We start from the raw sequence: 622 nt of genomic DNA, 5'->3' as shown, positions 1-622 counted from the left end.
GGGGGAATCCGGATCTGGGCGGGATCTGGGGCGCGCGGGCGGGGGACGTGGCGGCAGTATGCAAAAAGGGGCTGGGGTTGGATGAGTGGAGATCGCGCGCCGCTACAGGAGGGGACCACTTTTCTCCCCAGGAGGGGATGCGGCCCCCCGGCCCGGCCTGGCCCGGCCCGGCTCGGCCCACCCCGACTGGGGGCGCGCCCAGTGCACACGCGTCCGATGCCGCCTCTCCCGCCGGCGCGCCTCATCACTGGCCGGCGCGCGGGCCCTCCGATCGGGGCGATGCGTAAAATGAAAGAGCATCACGCGCCCGAGTGCTCCGATACTCACATCATGTGAACAGGGAGCACCATTTAGGATTATCTTGTCGCCAGGCGGGGCGTCCGCGTCAGGCCGGCCCCCCCCCCCCCCCGCCCCCCCGCCCGGCTGCCGAAGGTGGGGGCGTGCCCGGCTGTGCGCGCGCGCGCACATGCCCCCTCGAGGCTCTCTCACGGTGTCGGCGGACACATCTTTCCCCCATCGGTCGGGGGGCCGGGGGGCCCGGCGCCCTGCTCTGTGTGCGGAGGCCCCCGCGGGTTTCCGCTATCCTGGGCGGGGGACACACGTGTCGCCGGGCCCTGGGGGG

The 622-nt window shown here is 73.6% G+C and overlaps 1 protein-coding gene across 1 annotated transcript in view; it reads right to left on the bottom strand.

Moving 5' to 3' along the window:
- Nucleotides 1-350, bottom strand: part of H696_02213 (hypothetical protein) — a gene marked incomplete at both ends in the record, with an annotated part of 2,424 nt that extends 2,074 nt beyond the window's left edge. Inside the window, one exon of the mRNA XM_009496114.1 lies at nt 348-350. Coding sequence (XP_009494389.1) covers nt 348-350 — 3 coding nt within the window. The remainder of the gene's footprint in view (nt 1-347) is intronic.
- Nucleotides 351-622: the final 272 nt, after the last annotated feature.

The sequence above is a fragment of the Fonticula alba genome (genome assembly GCF_000388065.1).
Source record: "Fonticula alba strain ATCC 38817 unplaced genomic scaffold supercont2.3, whole genome shotgun sequence".
Classification (NCBI taxonomy): Eukaryota; order Rotosphaerida; family Fonticulaceae; genus Fonticula; species Fonticula alba.
The sequence above is the reverse complement of the archived record's forward strand: the minus strand, read 5'-3'. Positions and strand labels throughout refer to the sequence as shown.